The sequence below is a fragment of the Lepidothrix coronata genome, unplaced genomic scaffold (genome assembly GCF_001604755.1).
Source record: "Lepidothrix coronata isolate B3197 unplaced genomic scaffold, Lepidothrix_coronata-1.0 Scaffold195, whole genome shotgun sequence".
Lineage (NCBI taxonomy): Eukaryota > Metazoa > Chordata > Aves > Passeriformes > Pipridae > Lepidothrix > Lepidothrix coronata.
Window position 1 is genome coordinate 1,162,827 of NW_016690375.1, and position 19,621 is coordinate 1,182,447.

A 19,621-nucleotide genomic window follows, 5' to 3' on the forward strand; every position below is an offset into this window, starting at 1 on the left:
AAAAGGTCTTCTGCTTGAAGGTGATACAAATTAACATACATCTCAGTAATAAAATCTTTCTCCAATAACAGTTTGCTTCAGCTTTGGGCATAAGAGAAGTGATTGTGTCCAATCAATTTTTTTATTTTTTTTCTATCAAGGATGATAATGTTTTCTCCCTCCCTGCCTGTCTCATCCCCACCCCCCTGCAGTAGTGCTTTGTTGTAATGTGAAGATTTACCAGTTAGGTCCAGGACAATTAACACGGGGGCCATCAAGCATTAATCCAATGACAATTGCTTTCATACTGACTGAGAGAGTTCATCATCTGATAACCATTCCTTTCCTTCCTTGACAGTCAGTCACCTTTTTCATGTGTATACTCATATGATTCATTTATAGATATGTATTTTTGAACTATAATGCTCACTTTCCTAATAGAGCCATCAAATTAGTTTAAAAGCTCATGCTATTTGTAATAATGAGTTATTGGTGTTAGCTACTTATATTATTTGTTACAAATAAAATTAAATTAATTGAATCAAAGAGGAGCTTTTACAAATATTCTCCTACCACTTGTGGATTGTGAGTATCTGTCTTCATGTGGACAACTAATATATACAGAGAGTGCTCCATACAGTATTTGAGCTTACACAAGAATAAAATACTTTGGGATAGCAATGGCATCCATTGACTTTTGGTCAGACCTGTAATGTAATCACATCAAAACTGGCACTGGTAATCACATTCATGGTGATTTGTACAAGCTTCATATTCGCCCCTTAAAAACAGGAAAATGAGTTTGGATTGCTGGGGTATGTCAAACAGGGACAATTACAGGAAATAGTATAGAGAACTGTGGAAGTATTTATTTAATGTAGCAAAGCAAACATTGCAGTTCTGCACTTTCTCAGTGAATATGGGACTAGATTTGCAGTTTGCAATAGGGAGAGAAGTCCAGATTTCAGATGTTGTTGTGGTTTAACCACAGACAGCAACCAAGTACCACACAGCCACTCACTCACTTCCACACCAGCAGGATCAGGGAGAGAATCAGAAGAGTAAAAGCTAGAAAACTCCAAGGTTAAAAAAACATCTCTATATCATCATCACTGTCTTCAGTGCAAATCCAAAAAGTAACCCAATACTAGCCATTGTGAAGAAAATTGACTCTACCCTAACCAGTACCAGCACAGTTGTTCATTGTTACATATTTCTTTTTAGCATTAACACTGTTTTTTATGAAACCACAGGAGGCTATTTTTAGAAATAAATGAGCTATAGTGAAAATATGAGCTGAAAAGGTAGCTGTAAATGTGTGCTTCAGCATTAGGTTCTGATTAAATTAAAATTGGAATATGAATCCCCAGGCATTCAGTTAAGCTTTGTACAAACATTTACTGCAGTGTTATGTCCAGATCTAGATATAATCATCCAATGGTCTTTACCCTTTTCTCTATTGAATTTTTAATTTACAGGTGGTTAAGTCAAAATTCATTGCTGACACCTGGCTTTGAGCAGGAGGGGAAACTACATGACCAGCAAAGATCTCTTCCAAGTAGAATGGTGCAGATTGTGTACTAATCAATCAATAGGATGTGGATATATCTATACCATAAGCATTTTTGAATTGGTTCTTGAATATTCTAGAAGCACTTTGCATGCATATGTATATATCTGAATTCAGTTGTGTAGGCAAAAGCAACAACAGCTAGAAATGGGAAGTGAAAATAACTTCACAAACAAAATCATTTGATTTTTTGCTTCCCTTTGAATCCAAGAAATTTTCCTATGGTTGATGCTGGGAGTAGTTCAGGGCTAAATAAGGCCAGTCTTAAAAAAACCCAACAAAACAAACCCCAAAAAAAACTTTGCAGAGCTGGATATCATAGTTATGAACCAGGTACAAGACAAAAAGTGGCCATTAGCGGAAAACTTAGTTCAGGTAAGAGGACCTAAATACATGAGATCAACCTCAATCAGATTTTCAGCAGGAGGGTGGCTTTTGACAGGAGGAAGGGGCTGAGAAGAGTGAGAGAAGGGGTGGAAGTTGCCCAGCATTTTCAGTCTGAATTTCCCATGCACAGCCCTAAAATAGAACTAAATGAAAGATGTCTTGGGCAACAGTACCTAAGAGACCTGTAAGACCAAGTTCGTGAAAGACTTAAATGAGCAAAGCAGGGTAGCTTTAAAACAACTTGTATAAAACGGAAGGCAGGGATAGCAAAATTCAAGTTCCCTTAAGTCAAGTCTCCTGAGAAGAGAAAGAATCGGGAGATCAAAGTGAATAAGAAATTAATGTAACATAACATCTAAAGTGTGAATGAGAAGTCTGCAAATGAGTTAATATTTTCTGATTTCATTTTTTTACCATATTCACAAAACGTTTTCTTTAAATGTAAGAACAGTGTTTCAGCAGATGTTGAGGCATGCAAGGATTCACAATTTATAAGAAATTTCCACCTAAGCGATTTGAGCAGGTTTTTGTTGCCAGTAAGAGAGTTACAAGGAAGCATTCAATTAACAAAGGGAAGCTGGCTGTACAGGAATATCACTTGGATTATCCATTTGAAACGTGTATCCTATTGCTATCACATAAGGGACTGTAAGTACCCAGAAAGACTGTTACTGCCTTGTCTGATTGTATCTAGAGCTAACCTAGTATGTATAGGTTGGCCTTATGAGATTGCAAACCGAAAGCTGGTGTGAAAGTGTATTTTAAGATATTTCACTATATGTGGAAGCAGATTGCTGAAAAGTGCATGTAAATGTTGATTCAGAGTCGAAAATGTGCCAAGAGACTGTTAGTAAAATATTTACTGATAACTTTAAGATGGAAATACGTCTTCCTTATTGAGCTATAGCTTCAGTTTGGAGTGTATTTGGAGGAGGAACATATTTATATTAATCTATCTATAGACTATGGAGCCACATTGGCTCTTGGGGCTATTTTCTTTTAGTAATTTTATTCATGCTTGGCATAGCTTTCAAAAAAGTGAAAATGGATGTGTCTGATTGTGTGCTATCATCTTCAATTGCACATAGATTTAAATATTTTGGAGTTGTATGAAGGCCTTATTTTAGGCCACTATAGGAACAAACCATTTTTTTCTTATTACTCTGTTTAAGGTAAAATACATTGCAATGTGAAATCTAATACAGGAAAAAGGCACAAATGATAAGCAGTTTGTTATCAGAGGGAATGTAAAGACTGTATGTTGGCCATTATTAACGTTGGATAATGCTATAAAAGACATTAAGTTGAAAACAATTGTTCATGAAAAGTAGTGGAGGGTTTTACTTACTTGGGCTTTTTTTTTAGTATTTTCAAATTCAGTCTTTCTAAAAGGAAAAAGAATTCTTTTTCTGCTTGAGTTTTGCTTGAAAGCTTATGTTTCCCTACTTTGACTATGGTTTTTCATTTATATTTATGCAGATGATTTTTCTTCCAAAGTCTCAAGCTTTCCACCTCTCTGTATTCAACTTGTCAAAATGAGCCTGAAGGATGGATGGTTTCTACATAAGTAGAAGTGGTCTTAGCACTTAAAATTTTAAATGGGATTTTTTTTTTTTAATTTTAAATGGGAAGTTTTTAAAATGAACAGTTGAGTGAAGGCTTGAAATTCAACTAGAAAACAGGGCAAAGCTATCCTAACTAGCATAGTCCTATTGAATCAACTTGCACAAAAAATAGGTCATGTGACAAAAAGCAGATTTTTCTATCAAGAAGGTAAAAATGTTTAAACCAAAATGAGTGATTTTCCATGTCCTGAAATGAAGAACTCTACAGCAGGCATCTTAGGAATTTATGGAAAAATAAGTGATAGGACATTACTACCAAGTTATAGAGTTGAGTTGGGACTCGCATGGTAAAAGGAACTGTTACAAGCTACTTTCTAAATGCAGTTGAAAGAAGCAGTACTTATGTCAAGGGGGCTATGGATGATATTATGGTAGTGAGGATATACTGGAGAGCTAGATACAGATTTTGATTTCTGAAAGGGCTTTTGAGATGTTTGTGCCTAGCAAAGTTGAGCGTGCAGAGTAATACGCAATGATCGAGAAGACGTTAATGAATAAATTTCTTGCACCTAAACTGAAGCTTTGGAGAAAAGGCTTGATAGAAGTCTGCATATTTTAGAATATGGTGGCACTATATCTGAAGACATACTAATGTCATTATATTGAATTAACTGATATATATATATATATATAACCTTTAAGAGTTAAGACATGTAACTTAAAGAGTTAAGACATTACACTGGAAAAGTAGTAGATCCAAGGAAGCCTTTACTGAACCTCACCTCTGAACTCAGAGTAGCAGCACACTGGTCTGTTCATCATTTCATTGGTACACTCAATGAGTGAAGTGCTGTGTAATACAAGTGTAAGCTGTCACACCGAAGCACATCTTACCATTTTAACATTTGCCCTCTTTGTGAAAGAAATATATTCTGCTCTTACAAGAGAACATGGGAGTGATGTAGCAAGTTCTTCTGTCTCTAGGAAATCTTACGTATTGTTGATAGTATATCATGTATTGATGTGGAATTATCTTTCAGAACACTTGTGAGATCAGCTGAACCTTTTTTTATGTGGTCATAACTAAGACTTCAGTATAGCCTGTCCTTTAAGACTGTGCTTTTTATTCTTAGTGGTGCTCTGAAACATTCTGAGATATCGGTCTGGTTTCTGTGGTGAGAAGAATATTCGAAGTCAAAGTATTATGTGCTTTGTCTAGGGAAAATGTTGTATATCGTGAGTTAGGCTCTTTTAAAATTATAACATGAAGTTGAAGTTGTTTTGAGGTTTTGGGTTGTTTTGCAGGAGCAGAGGGGGGTTGGGGGTTTTTTGTGTGGTTTTTTTTAATCTGCCTTTTAAACCATGTAATAGGTGGATTTGTGCTCTAACAGAATAGAGGGGCCTTGGAAAAGCATTCATTTGACGGGTAGTGAGCTCTTCTGTTTATTTCTGGCATTGATTGGTCTGTTGTTAATACACATCTTTGTGGAGGTTCCTCATAGAAAGTGACAAAAAAAGAACAGCAATATTTGTGTAGTTATTCTGCAGAGGGGGTATTCAGTTGAATTGATTTGATCATTTCATATATTGCAGTACTGAGGCTTCTGAGTTGCTCAAGGTGAACCCAGAGGACTTTGGTTGCTATATTAAGTTAATAACAGGTGAAATCATAACTTTGGAGTTCAGCTAGATATAGGAAACACATGCAGTTGATAAACTATTTTTATTGAAAAGCTTCCTTTGAAAGCAAGCTAATACATACTTGGATGTTTTGCTTTGTTGAATAGGTTGCATTATGAACCCTTTTCATTTGAACTTCCTTGCTGCTGTTGTCCCAGAATAGCTATAGTCATAAATATTTAGACTGGTTGGTGTTTGTAGTCATTACTTTAAAAAGTTGACAGTGACTGGTTTTGTTCAATGCGGGGATGTGAGAAATAAAACAGCTGTGGGAACTAAATGCCAGATTCTCTTGCAGAGTTCATTGGAGTTTTCAGCAAATACTTAACTGTGACTTCTGACAGAAACTGTGTCATACTCTCACCTTGACAAGATTAAAAATTGATAGTGTTTTCAAAAAGAACTGAGTTTTGTAATGTTCTGATTGCATTTCTGAAAGCTAAGTGAAAAGAAATTAGAAATGACTGACTGAAGGAATGTAAACGAAACAACTGTGTATCTGCTTGTCTGGTGCATAAAATCCACATTCATTTTAGGTCTGTCTTGGGTAATCAAACATTCCTGCATTAAAAATGAGGGGATGCTGAGGATATGTTATATGGAGGCAGAAAAGCTAAAATAAAAGCCTCTCTTATTTTTCTCTTTTGAGGAACAGAGACTGTGGCACTGAATTACATGGCAAAGGAACATACAGAAAAATTAGTCTGTGCCCTGCTTTCCCAGGGAACACAACTCCTAGGGAATCTATCCTAAGCTTGAGTTAACTAGCTGATTAGTCCTTAGTTCAGCTTCTGGTGCTATGGTAAATATTAAATAAATTAGTCTGATTGCATAGAGTACTTAAGCTTCTCTGGCCCTCCCAAACAAGCAATCACTTCAGACTGAAATCTCAATATATTTTGTGACACAGGCTATAAGATGTAGGCAGGAATCAAGACCTGAGCAGATTTATTTTCTTTTCATACTGTGTTCGTGTGCAAAGCAGTCCTAAAAATTGTGTTTCCCTCACTGGCCTTTTGAATAGGCCAGATGTTATAAATGAGGCATCCTGGCATCTTCACTTTTAGCTTACAGATCTGGATGGATTCCTGAGCTCTGACTTTTCAGGTACTGATATCTGTTTTCTCCTCACATGTATATTTAAAAGTGAAATTTAGGGGCTGTCCATTTTTAAACCTTCCCTCCAGAAAGTCTCTGTTCACAAAGAGTGACTTTTTTCAGTTTCCTTACCTGGGCATGTTAATTGGCTGCTGATGAAGTGTATGTCACTTCACTCACTGGACTATTTTGGTATTTGTTGGAAGAATAATGTGTGTTGCAATATCAAGAATATAATTTTTAAAATCTATTTCATGTGAAATGAATTAGCAAAGAGAGATTTATTTATGCATGTTAAGTTCTTTAGAACTAATTGAAGTGGTTAAGAAAGGTGTAATCATCATGAAAACTGCTTTCCTGCTTCTCATAAATGACAACCTGACTTGCTGGCATTTTAGCAATGAGTTGATACAGGTAGAGGGATTAACCAAAAAAACCCCGTTTTTGCACAGTGATCTGGGATGTTGATTCTGTACCTCGTTCTGTGCATTTACATGATAAAGGTATAAAAGATGCTATTGTTAGCATGTTTTATATACCCTTGAAAGAACTTCAGAACACTCTAAATCAAAATGAGTTATATACCTTAAAATGTATGAAAATCAGAGTCATGGTGAACTTCATGCATGCATGCAACTGTATTTAAAGATTAATCAAAATTCAAACTTAGCTATATACTGAGAAGAGTATTTTGAGAGATGCTATTCAGTAAGTGATCTCTTAGTTAAAATTATGCAGCAAAAAGATAAGGAAGAGTTACCCCCATAGAAGCTTCAGATGCTAACCTTTATAAAGCATTAACTTAGTAACTACAAGGTAATTAGTAATCTAAAATGCCTCTATATTATTGATAGCATTATCCCTTTGTAAGACTCTACATATCTGTGAATCACAGGGCACTTGGAAAACTTAATAAAGTATTTAGTATGAAGTGATCATGGAAGCCTAGACACTTTGAGGATTACATGTTATACCACATAGAGAGGACAGAAAGAAAGTTACATGTAACTGGAACTGTTGAACTACCATGAGTTCTAGTAGAGCCTGAATTTTCTGCAAACCTGAAACTTGGCTTAGTTTTGAAAAACTCTATTTATTATTGTGCCAGATGATACTGAAGGATAACATTTATTTCTGGAGTATGTGAAAAGCAAAGGAAGGCCTGGTTAAAAGATAAATATCTTTTCCCCTGAGAAGGCAAATTACTCTGGAAATCAGAAATATTAAAAAGTAGTGCATTAAAATTCATTGGCATCTTGCTTTTCAAAGTAGCATTATGTAATTAGAAATACATAATTTGTGTCAGTAGTGATAATAATAATCAGGAATCAATAATTAAATTCACAATTCTTTGGTTGATGGATTTGTATAAGTTGAGGCTGTGTAAATGTTTTATATTTGATTAATGGCTGGGGAAAATGTACATGCTGCACATTAAAAGTACAGGAAAACCAAGAAAACTACTGGCTAAATAAGCAAGTAGTCATTTAACCATTACAGACCAATTTACTTTGTGCTTTTTGGTTTTTATATGATTTCACAGATCATTTTAATGTTTTTAAACGGTGAACTGAAAACTTACTTTTAGGAGGTACGTTCATTTAAAGTACCACTGTGTACATCAGCTTTTCTAGAAAACCTGTAGGCAAAACAGGATAACATATAGTTGGGAGAATGGGGAGATTGTGATGCTGCCATTATGCAATGTGTGTTCTTCAGTATTTCTAGCTTTGCTGTAGATAAATTTCCTTAGTATTTCAAATAACTGTATTTTGTTTTTGAAAGACTTAAGGGAGCACTGGAAATAATAGGTAAAGCCTTAGAAGCCACTGAAGAATTCATGTGAGTGCTAAGTGTATGATTGGATTTGGTACCCAAACCAACTGGCCCTTTGGCTACTATGAGATGTTAGCTGGTGATAAATGTGGGCTTTGACAGTGCTGAAATAACCCCAGAAATATCTGTGGCATTCGGGGATAGTGCACTTGCAGGGCACCTGCCTGCCTTGGAGGAAAAGGCTTTGAACACACTGCCTGTTTTCCCTATTTTCCTGGTAAGTAGGAGAGCTTACTGCCTTTTCCTGGCAGCCTTGCAACCTTGAAAATAAGAGATGCAGATACTGATGTTTTTGCTGCCCTAACACAAGTTAACCCCGGTTTACCCTCTTGGCTACTTGTTGCAGTGACTGTGGCCTCTTACTACAGTTGCAGGAAGGAATTGTTCTTTGAGTGACAAGCTTGGGGCATAGTAAGACAAATGGTTTCTGCAGAGCTACCCAGCACTGCATGTGGCCACAGCATAGCAGTGTCACAGTCATGGTATCTAAAGTGAAGAATAATTATAATTATTTCATCATTACTCTGGTTTTCCTTTAAAAAAGGGATATGGGATGAGTGATGTAAAGATGGTTTTTCTGTTGCACTTTTTAGATATGCATATATATTCTTCACTTGTCCTAGCTAAAGGAAAATGGCATTTTACAAGACCTGAAAGAGCAAATTATCTTCAAGAACCAATGCCTAGTACTGTCTGAATGTCTGGTAAATCAGTTCCCAGCCTTGACTTCTAAGAGATGGTAGAAGTCAAATTGACTTCAAAGGAAGCCAAGCTCCACTCAAGTCTTATAAGTTTCAGGTGTTTGATCTTTTTTTTTTTTTAAGGCAATACTTGCAAACTAAATTTTGCTGTAATTTAGTCACCCTTGACTACCCAGTCCAAATGATCAGAATGCTCTTTTACATTGGAAAGAAGGATGCAGTCTTGGACACAAATTTAAAGCAAAGCTCTGTTTCATGGTCTAGATTCAGAATGAGACAACATAGTTTAAAAATGGTACTTTTCAAATTTTATACACTAAAGTTTCTCTTTACCTAGTCATCTTCTTCCTTTCTGTTATTAGTTTGTTTTTATGGGATTGGTTTGTTGATTTTGGGGGGGAGCGGGCGGGTGTGCTGAGGGAGATTGTGGAAATAGGAGATCACGTTGGGAAGAGATTTGCCTACAGATCCTAACTGGTATGACTTGCTTGGTATTTGATTCATGGTTTGATTACATGCACAGTTGGTATTTCAGAGATGTGTGGTAATTGGTGGCATAATGCACAAAAGATGAAGCACTCCATCTACTGGAAGAGTATACTGTGTATATTGATCGGGCATTTAGTAAAGCTGCTTCCTGTCAGCTGTCAAAAAACTGACTCAGTGAGGACATGCTGAAGAATTGTGGAGAGAAGATAAGGAGGAAGTGGCAAGAACCAAACAGTACTGCACTCACTCTCCTTCATACCTGTTTGAAATGTACTTTACCTTCAAACAGTGACAGTATCAGCTAAGACATTGATGTAATTGAGCCTTCTTATTATTGTAAAGAAATTCATATTAATATATACTCCGTACATTGTCCTTTCCATCAAATTTAATTTTTGACAAGTACGAGCATGCCTGTCTTAGGCTGATACTTTTTTTCCTGTCTTCTTTCTTTCTTTCTCTCTCTTTTTTCTCTTTTTGGTTCATTGTGTTCACTGATGGGTGGATTACTCACAGAATGTTCTCCACTATAATTTATGTTTATCTGAAAGTAGGAACTGCAGTTCTTCAGTAATAACAAACTCTTCTATTTCGTTTCACTGCCTTCATTTTCTTCATGTCCTGTCATTTTTTTCATTTGCTGCTGCTGTTAATCTGACATCCTTTGCTCCAAAAAAAATGTGTTTTATTTACAGGGCACAGCATTTGGAAGTGCTCCTGTACCTTCTCGCAGGCAATTATGTGAGTCTCTTAAATTCCGCTCTGTGTTGTAAAGATGACTATGTGTTCATGTGCTGTAGCATGGCATGCCAATATAGAGTTAATGCCCTGAGGTCAATATTCAACCACTGGTGTTGTATATTGCCTGTAATGTGTTTGTAGCTAACAGCTTCTATTGACCCCTTCTTTATTTCTTTGTTGTGTTTTGTTCAACACATCATAAAATGGGGCTGTGCACTATAGAGTTGCAAGAAGAGAAGAAAATACCATGATGACTCAAAGTCTGGAGGGGAATAAGAATAATATTATCAGATTATGTGTGCAGCATAGTAATGAGAAGCATTGTTAAAACTAAACAGACCCTTTTTCCTATTCTTCAAATTAGTCTCTCCATTGCTCAGACAAAAATAAAAAAATCTGGTCCTCAAAAAACGAAGAAATGGGAAATCAAATAACGTGGTGTAAGGCAGATGCTACTGAGATCAGCTATATTCCTTATAAGACTTTCCTTCTAATTAATTTGAAGAACAAGTCCATCTGCTGAGTTTAGGAGGAAAGGGAACTTCTAGAAAGGGATCTCATTCATCTTGTTTCCTTAAATCCATTGGAATTATTGATAATAAATAAAATTTCTCTTAAATTAAAATAAATTCCCCCTGCTGTCTACAAAAACCTGAGAAACCACAAAGTGTGCTATATATTAAAAAAAAAGAGAAAGGCTTGCATTCTAATTCAAGATGATCTCTCTGCTGCATTAATACTGTTCGCGCGTGAGTGTGTATATTGAATATATAGATTCTCAGAATACCATCAGACTTTGAGATGAGGACTTTCTTACATTCCTTGAGTTATTTCTGTCTTTCTCCTCCTACCTTGAGTTAATGTCCATACTAAAGACATTGGTGTCTTCCATATGCACATAATAAGCTACAGCCATGCACTGCATTATTATAATTACTGTGCACTGCATCACACTGCTGAATGTCAAATAGATTCATTACAATATAACATTACAGGCTTATTCATAAAATACAGTGCAGTTTGAACGATGCTTCATTGTTGGCAGTCTTGAAACATGTTGCTTGCATAAATTCACTGGTGCTGCTCTTGTGTATTCCTAGGAAAACATATGGCATTTGTCTATGAGTGTGGGTCTTGCAAAAGTAACAAAAAATATGATCTGTATATGACTGTCCTTTCTTTTGTGCAATTATCTAAGATGTTCCTATTCTACTGGGTATATCTAAAGGAAGTAAAAAATATCAAGATGTAACACTCTTCATGAAATATAATTGTACTTCTGTTACAGTTATTTAAGGTATGGTGGAAAGAATTAATATTCTCATTGAGTCCTTCAGAAAAACAGTGCTGGAGTTATTTTTATCCAATATGTATGCCACTTAGCAGTCTGCTAAAATGAAAATTCAAATTTCTGCCTGGCTTACTCTCACTTAAATTAATCCTGCTACTGATTTTTATGATTAACAACATCACTGAAGACTTTGGAAACACACTGAAACAATAACATGCTTTAACATGCTCAGTACTATATAATCAGCACTGTACACCGTTGACAGCTTCCTTTCTTAAATGGAGCCCCTGTTTGAGGTGAATGATTAAGTATCATGTGACGAAGTGTCTGGGATTTGAACATAAGAAGAAGTGTGGGAAGGGAAGAAAATGTTTTATCTGGCAAAGACAGGTTAAAAATTTGGGTAACAAAATGGAATTGCAGAACTCTGAAGTAGGCAGAGGAATGGATAATGGTTGGGTTAAATATGTGGATGAGTGGGCTGGAAGAAGTGGTCAGAATCTCCGTGCTTAGCTGATGAAAAGACAGTAAAAGTAACATCGCTGAAATGGTGAGATGTGAGAAGTAAGTTTAAAACAGCATTTATAGAATGTGTCAGTGGCTTTACTGTGAAACAAATGGAAGCAAAAAACCCATGTAAATAAGGGAATCCATAACATCCAGGGGAATTATTTCATCCAGCTTTTTTCTGCTTTTTTTGTGTTCTGGGAGGCAAAGATTTTACGGAACTATGAATATTTTGTGGTAAAGTTCTAACAGGAAGGTGGAATTATAGCTTGAACATCCTAAGATTGTCTTCTAGTCATTGGTGGTCTTTGTTTTTTCCTGGTCCTTACAAAGCATTGAATGCTATTCTTGATCACGTACAGAAATGAATGGGAGAAGAGGTTGTCTGGGAATCCAGAGCAGCAATGCTACTGGATGAGTGCTGTGTCCTATCACATAGAAACTGAAAGGTAGCAGAAATGTTTTTTTCCAGATGGTGTGACCCGTGATCGTACAGTAACTCTACTGCAATGGAAGAGGCAAGATTAATTTGATCTCAGTTCATGCGAGATGTTTTAGACTACAGGGGACCTTGTGGGTGCTTCATCTCCAGAGTGAGCAGGGTTGGCTCAGTGGCAGTGTTGCAAGTCACCGGGAAGTCACAGACCTCTGGGCATCCAAAGCTGTCCTAAACATTGAGTGACATCTGTGCTAATTCTGTGTTACCACATTTCCTCTTGTAGTCCAGGGTCCAGAGAAGCTGCTGGGGAAATGCGTCAAAGTAGTGAGTGGTCGAGACTTAAGATGATGTTTATATAACATTTTAAAGTAAAAAAACCTCTACTCAAAGGGCATTTTAACTCTGGCTATAAACTAGGAGACTCCTTATGAGTATAAGGGTAGCTAATAAATTCCAATACAGGAGTTAAGGCTCCTTTCCACAAGATAGAAACTTGCTTTCTGAAATTGAATAGGTTGCAACTTTGTTTCTGTTTTACAATAAAGACACCAACAGAAGTGGAAGAAAAGGACCATACAATCCAAACTGATCAAAAGATGTGAGATAATCTGTAGTTAGCAAGAAAATAAGATGCAAAGGCACAGGATGGGGAGTCCAAAGTGAATACAGGAGTGTAATGATAGCTGTATGACACAGCTTTGGGTCACTGGAATACTGCTGACCTAAAGGCAAAACACAGATTTACAAAATACAGTTATGACTTAATAAAATTTTGTATCAAAATAAAATGCAGCTGCAGATTTTTTGGCAGAATTGCAATATAGTCACCCTAGTGTGAAAAAGGCTCTCATATTTTCTTCTGTCACTTGTGCTTCTACATAGAGTAGAAGCACAAATACACCAATGAAACACATAAAGAAAAGTAAACACCACAATGCTGAAAACACACATATTCATTACAAGATTTCCTTCAAACTGCACTTTTGTCCTGCAAAAGGTCATGTTGGAGTCAGGGTTTTAGGTTCATATCCTGTGTTAAAGCATAGTGGATCTTGCACCAGAAGGCAAAGCTTTTACTTTTTTATACCTGTGGTATTTTTTATAAAGACTTTATTCCAAACGTTTTCCTTATTTAACCTGAAATGTCCTCCAACTGCAAGTAATTGCCAATTGAAGGTGACAGTGGGTAGTACTTTTTAAGAAAATGTATTCTCATTTACATGTAATTTGGAAATGAAAAATTACCTGTTTTGATTAGCACTATTTAGAAGAAGAAATCAATGGGCAGAAATAGCATAGAAAGAACCAAGCTACGATAGACATTCTTGAAACAGAGAAGGATCACAACAAAAATAATACAGTTATGTGGTACCTGACAAACAACTTTACAGACAGAAAAAATGGATCAATGGACACTTGGAATAGCCATATTATATCCAGAGAATTTCATACCATCTAATGATAAGAAGAGTGCCAGAATTGAATGCAGCTAAACTAACCTTCTAGGCATATAATTTCATACAATGAAGAATTTAAAATAAAATAACCTAACATCACAATTAAAGGAAGTAGAGTCTTAGCTGGTTGATAAATGGCACTTTAATGTTGCAATCTCACAAACAAAGTTTAATTACTTGGGGCAAATATAAATACTTCAGAGTTTTAAATTCAGCTGTAGTGATTTTAATTACAGCAGAAAATATGTAGAACGGAAATTACAAGAGTTAAATTTCTAATGTAGATAGTTCACATGATGAAACATCTTAAATACTTGCCCACCATCAAGATATTTCAAAGCACTGGATGGCTTCTTTCGTAACTAGAAGGAGAAAACAAGGAAATAAGATAAAATGCTGAAAAGTTAAGTATTTTATTGATTTATCGTGCATTGTGGAGGAAGAAACCTTTTTGAATTGAATAGTTTTTTGATAAAGAGAAAAACCTAAGGTGGTAATGGTAAATGCATAAGTTATGAACGAAAATATTTACAGTGTTTTATTTCAGAATTTTAATGAAAATCACATAAATGAATAGGCTAGCACACTAGTGAAAACATATGCTCTTATGAAAAAGTACTGGCAGTCACTTTCTTGTAGAGTTGATCAAAATATATGCAGACAAGATGTAAGTAAGTAGTAGTTTGGTTAAAACAATGCCTTAAAAATGCTTATTAAAAATACCTGCACGTTTGCGAAGTCATACCATACCAGGTATTTTCTCCAGAGGTTTATCTATCAGAATTCTCTTCTATGTATGATGAAAATTGTAAGCATAGGAAATAAATAAGTGTATTTTAAGCTTTATAAGAAAATTTCACCCTCACAGGAAGGTGCAAAATTCTCCCCCCAACTGTAAGCCAGATGGGAATTCTCCAGACTGGATGGACATCTGACTAAGAAAATTCCTGATATCTAATCTCACACAGTCGTCTCACAGTCTCTAAGCTGTGCAGATGGGAAAGCCCCAAGCTTCATGCAAATCTGAGCTATCAAAGGCTGTGCCTCTCTTAATCAGGGAATCATTTAAGTTGGAAAAGATCCTTAAGATCAAGTCCAACCATTAAGCTAACACTGCCAAGTCCACCACTAAACCATGTCGCTAAGTGCCACATCTTCATGTCTTTTCAATACCTGCAGGGATAGTGACTCCACCACTTTCCCAGGCAGCCTGTTCCAATGCTTGACCGTGATTTTAGTCAAGAAACTTTTCCTAATATCTAATCTAAACTTCCCCTGGAGCAACTTGATGCCATTTCCTCTCAATCCTATCAATGTTACTTGAGAGAAGAGGCTGACCCCCAACTCACTACAACGTCCTTTCAGGTAATTGTAGAGAGTGATGAGGCCCCCTTGAGCCTTCTTTCCTCCTGGCAAAACAATCCCAGCTCCCTCAACCACTCCTCATAAGACTTGTGCTCCAGACCCTTCACCAGCTTTGTTGCTCTTCTGTATAGTAGTAGGTATATGTAGTATAACAGAAGCTGATCCAGAGAATAAAAGTGATTGAGGTTGATGCGGTGGAGGAAAAGTTGTCTATATCTTAAAAATTATAATTGTGCAGCAACGAATCTGAGTAACTCAGTGTCTTAACTCAGTAGGACTCTGCACAAGTAATATTTTTGTGAATTCAGGAACCTTGCTAACTGCAAGCTAATCCTGGATAGATTCTCTTTTCAAGATTTTGACTGAAGTTACGGTTTTGGAAGAGGTAAATTATGACTTCTTTTATTACCAGTTTTCTTATGGGAGGTGCTTAAATGTTTATAAGATATGTAGAGAAGTGAGGGAAAAAACAAACCCTCTTAATTACTGTAAAAGAATTATGTTCTTAATTCTATAAAGTTTAGATTTATGCAAGTATGATGTCCATACATTCAATTACTGTCTAGGTAGAACATAGAAATGTATCTGGGTAACTGTAAAAAACTTCCAGTCAGGTTTTAATGGAAGTAATTTACTTTCAAAAAATTAGCAAATAATTTATTAGAAATAATTTTAATTCTGTTTATTAGAAATAAATTATATAAATATTAATAATTCTTAGAATCTATTGTTTTACATTTTTGGCTCATAAACCTTCATTGTACTATTTCTAAAAATGGTCTTATCTGACAATCACCTGCTAAATTTAATTTAAAAATTCATTACAAAATTATCCATTTAACTGAATATTCTTTTTATCGGGTTTTTAAACTCAGTAATACGTTCTTAGTGATTTAGGCTTATTGTAATGTAATCACAAGTTACAGTCCTGCTAACTCCAGTAGAGGTAAGATCATGCTCTGTTTTTGCAAAGTGATAAAATATGTATTCTGACAATTGTTTTGTTAATATATTATTATTTTTAAGTCATTCATTTGTGGGAGAGAATTCTAATTCCTTTAACAGCAGTTTCTGCTTTCATTCCTGTTTCTATGGAAACAAACATTAGCACAATGAAAGTTTTTAAAAAGTGATTATTTGAAAACATTGGAGACTGGAGATTTCATTTAGCAAATTTGAAATCCACTCATAAAAGCCATAGAACTTAGATATAAAACAAAAATAAAAAGTTTTTATGTAATATCTTAACATGTGGGTTTTATTTGTCTTTGTTTCTTCGTTCCATGATTGTAAAGAAGGATTTTTCCTGCTTTTATAAAACTCCCCAAGAGGAGTACTGTATGGAAGGATGTGGCTCTGTACCCAAGAACATTGAGGAATTTATAGAAATGAATTTTGTTATTCATCAGTTTGTGCTTGAAGAGTGAGAGTAGGACTGCTATGTACAGTGGTCCATTAAGAATCAGTTTTGTTTGCACATCACACCTGAATAGGGGAGAAGAAAACAAATATGTTATTGCTATCTTATCATGGCATTGACTATCTTGCTTGTCTTATCACTGAGCATGGAAAAAAAGCTATGATCATAATTTGATTAAGAATCAGATACTGTTTCCTGTAAAAATACAATAGCCTTTCAAAAACTTAGTCTTTCATCATTGAAATAAATTTCCATCAGGGTGAGATTCACCAAATTCAGACATAATCAGTTCTTCCTGTCCTGCTTTGCATTCATGGACTGACCTGATCAAAGGAAAATAGAGCACAGAAGCCATGAACTTGAAGAATTGCTTATTGTGTTTGTTGTTTTCTGCTGCCATTATAGTGTGTAAAAATGAAATACATGGTTTTACACTTATTTTGAGAGTTAAAAGATACATATATTTTAAAGTAATTTCTGTATGAAATCCTTTAATATTCAGGGGGTTTTTAAGCTTTTTTTCCCCATGAAAATAAGCAGAAATGGCAGTGGTGGGTCATAAATTACTGCTTGGCAGGTAAAAGATGGGCATTAGGAAGAACTCAAGGAGGCTGTTGCAGCTGTGGAAGAGATTGCTCAGGTTATAAAATCTCCATCCTCAAATGTTTTCAAGACTTGACCAGTCGGAGGCATGACTGAGCTCACCTGGAGTTGGTGGTAGTTCCAAGCAGGAGGCAGAGCAAGATGACCTCCAGAGGCCCATTCCAGCCAGTGCTTCTCTGAGTCTGCAATTTGGGAAACACTGCTGTGAATAGAAAGAAGGGAAAAAATGTGCAGTCTTTGAAGCTGCATCTTTCTTTTGAGTTTATTTCCTGTTTGCAAATTCATGTGCAGTTAATCTAAGAAACTTAAGCTACTAAACGGAGTAATTTATCTTTTTAAGTGGTTTTGTTTTCAAGTTTTTCAAATGAGATTGACTTTTCAAAGTGATGATACTTTTTTTTAATTCTAAAAATAAGGTTAACGCGGTAAATAATTCTTCAATTTAAGTAATATTTCATTTTAGGCCTTACAAAATATTTTTGATTGATCTGATCATTTTAATTCAGGCATAAAACTGAAGAGTCCCTTATTCACCTAACTCTATTATGAGTAATGAAATTCAATCTCTGATAGATCTCCTTTAGGAGTAAACTCAGAGATTCATTTATTCTGAATAAATTACCTCTCAAACTAATCCTATTTCCGATTAGTCAGTTATCTAAAATCTGACAGCAATTTTTTTTTTAAAGAACTATTTTTGAATTGTAATGAATTGTCAGTATGGGCATATGTTGGCTTAGGCTTTGTCAGTGGAGTAATTTCCCTCATTCAGTACTTCTCTTTTGTCTGCTGTAATATTACTGCTGCTCCTGGACAAGTTTTTTCCACACCAAAAAAATCCTTCTCTTTCTCCAGATGACCATCTATTGTCTTATAATAATTACAATAGTAGTGATGCATACTTTAAGATTGCCTGTTGTTAAATTTTGCTGTGAAAAACTTTTCCTACTAGCAGCTTAGCTGTTCTGTTGTTATAAATATTCTACTGATCACATAGTTGTCAGACGTTTATATAAGGAAAGCATCAGGAAAATTAAGAAAAACATCTGCAAAAAATTGATGCCTTATCTCATTAATGAGAATAGTAGAGTAGTAGAATACATAGCAATTCAAAATAAAACCTCCAGTGAAAGAAACTGTGGTAGAAAAAGGATGCAACAGAATGAATGTCAACAGTGAACATTTCTACTCAGAAAATGTAAAAGTTGCGGCTTAAAGACTCTTACTCAGGATATTTGAGTGTCAGAGACTTAGTGGCTTCACATACCAGTCTTCTCATTGATGTTGGAACAGACTTGAGTGAAGCAGTCTCAGGCAGAATTTAAACTAAAGAACATATTTACCCATGTTTTTCTGATTTAGAGTATGTGCAGTCATGAAAAAAATGTTACTCCATGATGTGAGGTATTACAAAATCTTTTCATGATGAGTTACAGTCTAGACAGTTATATTTTAGTTACCTTGGGTGACACTTGGCATTTACAATTATGGAGACTGTATTTGCTATTTGATTAATTATTGTAATAGATAGTGCTTTTCTCTTGTATGTAGTTAAATTAAAAACTGTTGTACTCATTGTTTTGGTCAGTAGTTCCATCCTAAGAATGTTAATGAAATTTGGGACTGCTGAAGTAGGTTGTTTAAATTACTAAAAGGCTTAATAGGCAAGTCCATGTTAAAAAGTTTTCAAGCCGTTTCCATTAGCGTATATTAAACAGAGCGGAGAAATTCTGTGAGGCTCTGCTTATTGCCATACTGCTATTTGTTGCATGTATGGCTAGAGATATCATGAATATGTTTTGCTTTGGCATAATTACAGTATATAGGCTGAATAATGAACGATGCCATTTGTTGTCCTTCTGATACAGCTATTAAACCATTTAACAGTTTTCTGTCTCCATTGGATGGATTAAAAAATGCTGCCTTTAATCAACATGGCACGACTTTTTTTCCCAGATTTCCCGTCTAAGACTTTGCAAGTGTGATTATTGCAATCACTTTTGCGTTTTATCAACAGTGGAAAAAGCAAACTGATAGACATGTTCCTGCAGATGGCTGAAGAGAGTTTAATGTTGGAATAAAAATATTCAGCATTTATCTATGCCACATAAGCTTGTGAATGCACCTTTTGCCGTTCTCTCCCTCACAGTCTGTACCTTTCTAGAGAGAAGCTAGACAAATGATCTACTCTGTTTTTTTCCCATAAACACCATGGATTTTATACGCTTCATAGACCACTAATTAGAATTACTTGTTTTTAATGTGATGAAGCAAGACGTTGCTAATGCTTGAATTATTTATGAGAATTTATCAAGTTCACCCATAGGAACTATAAATACAACTATTGTGGTATGGTTTGCTAAAAACGACCATTTGGCATTGTGCAATTTTAAGTAGCAGTGTATGTAATACTTTATATATCAACTCAGTTTATTCAAACTCATTCCTCCTTCAGTTATTTTTCTAAGAAGATTTTCCTCCTTTTCATCCATT

The 19,621-nt window shown here is 35.4% G+C and overlaps 1 protein-coding gene across 1 annotated transcript in view; it reads left to right on the forward strand.

The window, feature by feature from the left end:
• The window catches only part of CCSER1 (coiled-coil serine rich protein 1), a 650,146-nt gene that overhangs the window by 516,370 nt on the left and 114,155 nt on the right, over window positions 1-19,621 (forward strand). Inside the window, exon 10 of the mRNA XM_017831720.1 lies at window positions 10,001-10,046. Coding sequence (XP_017687209.1) covers window positions 10,001-10,046 — 46 coding nt within the window. The remainder of the gene's footprint in view (window positions 1-10,000; window positions 10,047-19,621) is intronic.